This window comes from Propithecus coquereli, unplaced genomic scaffold (assembly GCF_000956105.1).
Source record: "Propithecus coquereli isolate 6110/MARCELLA unplaced genomic scaffold, Pcoq_1.0 Scaffold38, whole genome shotgun sequence".
In the NCBI taxonomy this organism is placed as follows: Eukaryota; Metazoa; Chordata; class Mammalia; order Primates; family Indriidae; genus Propithecus; species Propithecus coquereli.
In genome coordinates this window covers 9,399,713-9,400,966 of record NW_012149507.1, presented here as the reverse complement: position 1 = coordinate 9,400,966, position 1,254 = coordinate 9,399,713, and the positions used below count along the sequence as shown (strand labels likewise).

General features: G+C 33.3%; 1 protein-coding gene across 1 annotated transcript in view; it reads right to left on the bottom strand.

Moving 5' to 3' along the window:
* Positions 1 to 760: 760 nt before the first annotated feature.
* LOC105816616 (uncharacterized protein C18orf8-like) overlaps positions 761 to 1,254 on the bottom strand; it is a gene marked incomplete at its 3' end in the record, with an annotated part of 5,715 nt that continues 5,221 nt past the window's right edge. The window contains exon 5 of the mRNA XM_012652091.1: positions 761 to 895. Within this exon, the coding sequence (XP_012507545.1) occupies positions 761 to 895 (135 nt within the window). The remainder of the gene's footprint in view (positions 896 to 1,254) is intronic.

Here is a 1,254-nt window from a genome sequence, read left to right as displayed (position 1 = left end):
AATTTAAAAAAATTTGTTTTCAAGGTGAAGAGGCAGTTCACAAACAGAAATATAAATGGATAATACATGAGTAAAAAGATGCTTACTTTCCTAGTAACAGAAAATACAAATTAAAATGTCTATCTCTCAGATTGGCAAATGTCTATACACTGATATTAATAATATTTGGCTCTGGCAAAGTTTAGAAAATGGAGATTCCTATATTACTAGTGAAGGTACAAACTTCTGGAAGAAATTTGGTGATATCTGTTCAGCTTTAGATGTTCATACCTACGTTGTAACCACCTCACCCAAGAATATAAAGAAATGTGTATAAACATGTTAATGTAGAATTGTTTGTAATCACAAGAAAGTAAAAATAAGCCGGATGTCCATCAACAGAGTATTGGTTAAATAAACTGTAGTCCATCGATACAGTAGAATACTAGTCAGAATATAGAAAGATGTCCAAGATATACTGCTATGCAAAATGAAGCCAGCTATAGAAGTTTATATATAATAGTCCCTTTTGTAAAAATAATAATAATGTTTGTATGTTTGAAAAAAATGGAGGAATATGCACCAAATTGTTCATAATAGTTATTTCTGGGGATTATAGGGGACTTTTACTTTCCATATATCTTGGTAATGTTTGGATGTTTTATTTCTTAAAAATGTATTAGTTATAATTAGGAAAAAAAAAAAGAAAACCCAAGCAAGAGACTAAAGCTCTAGAATCTGAAAATCTCTCTTTAGTGCCGTGTTCAAAAGGCCACCAAACTGCTATCACAGAACTTTCTCCAGCAAACATAAATGATAAATGTGATACCTGGTAAAATTCAATTCCTTGATCTGTTATAAAGACAATTTCAGTAGAGCTGGTCCAGCAGAATCCTAGAATGTTGGCGTTCTTAGTCTGAGAAGAATTACAGAAAGTTTTTTTTAATTAGTAAGAAAAACATGTACAACTCTCTTCGAAAGTTTAAAATCACTCTTTAATGAAAGTTACCCAGAATGATTACTCATTAGCAAATCAAACTTTCTTTTAAATACAACTTCCCTTATTTTTGCTTATAGCACTTCATTCAAAAACCTGAATCTGGGGCCGGGCGCGGTGGCTCACGCCTGTAATCCTAGCTCTCTGGGAGGCCAAGGCGGGCGGACTGTTTGAGCTCAGGAGTTCGAAACCAACCTGAGCAAGAGCGAGACCCCGTCTCTACTAAAAATAGAAAGAAATTAATCGGACAACTAAAAATATATAGAAAAAATTAGCCG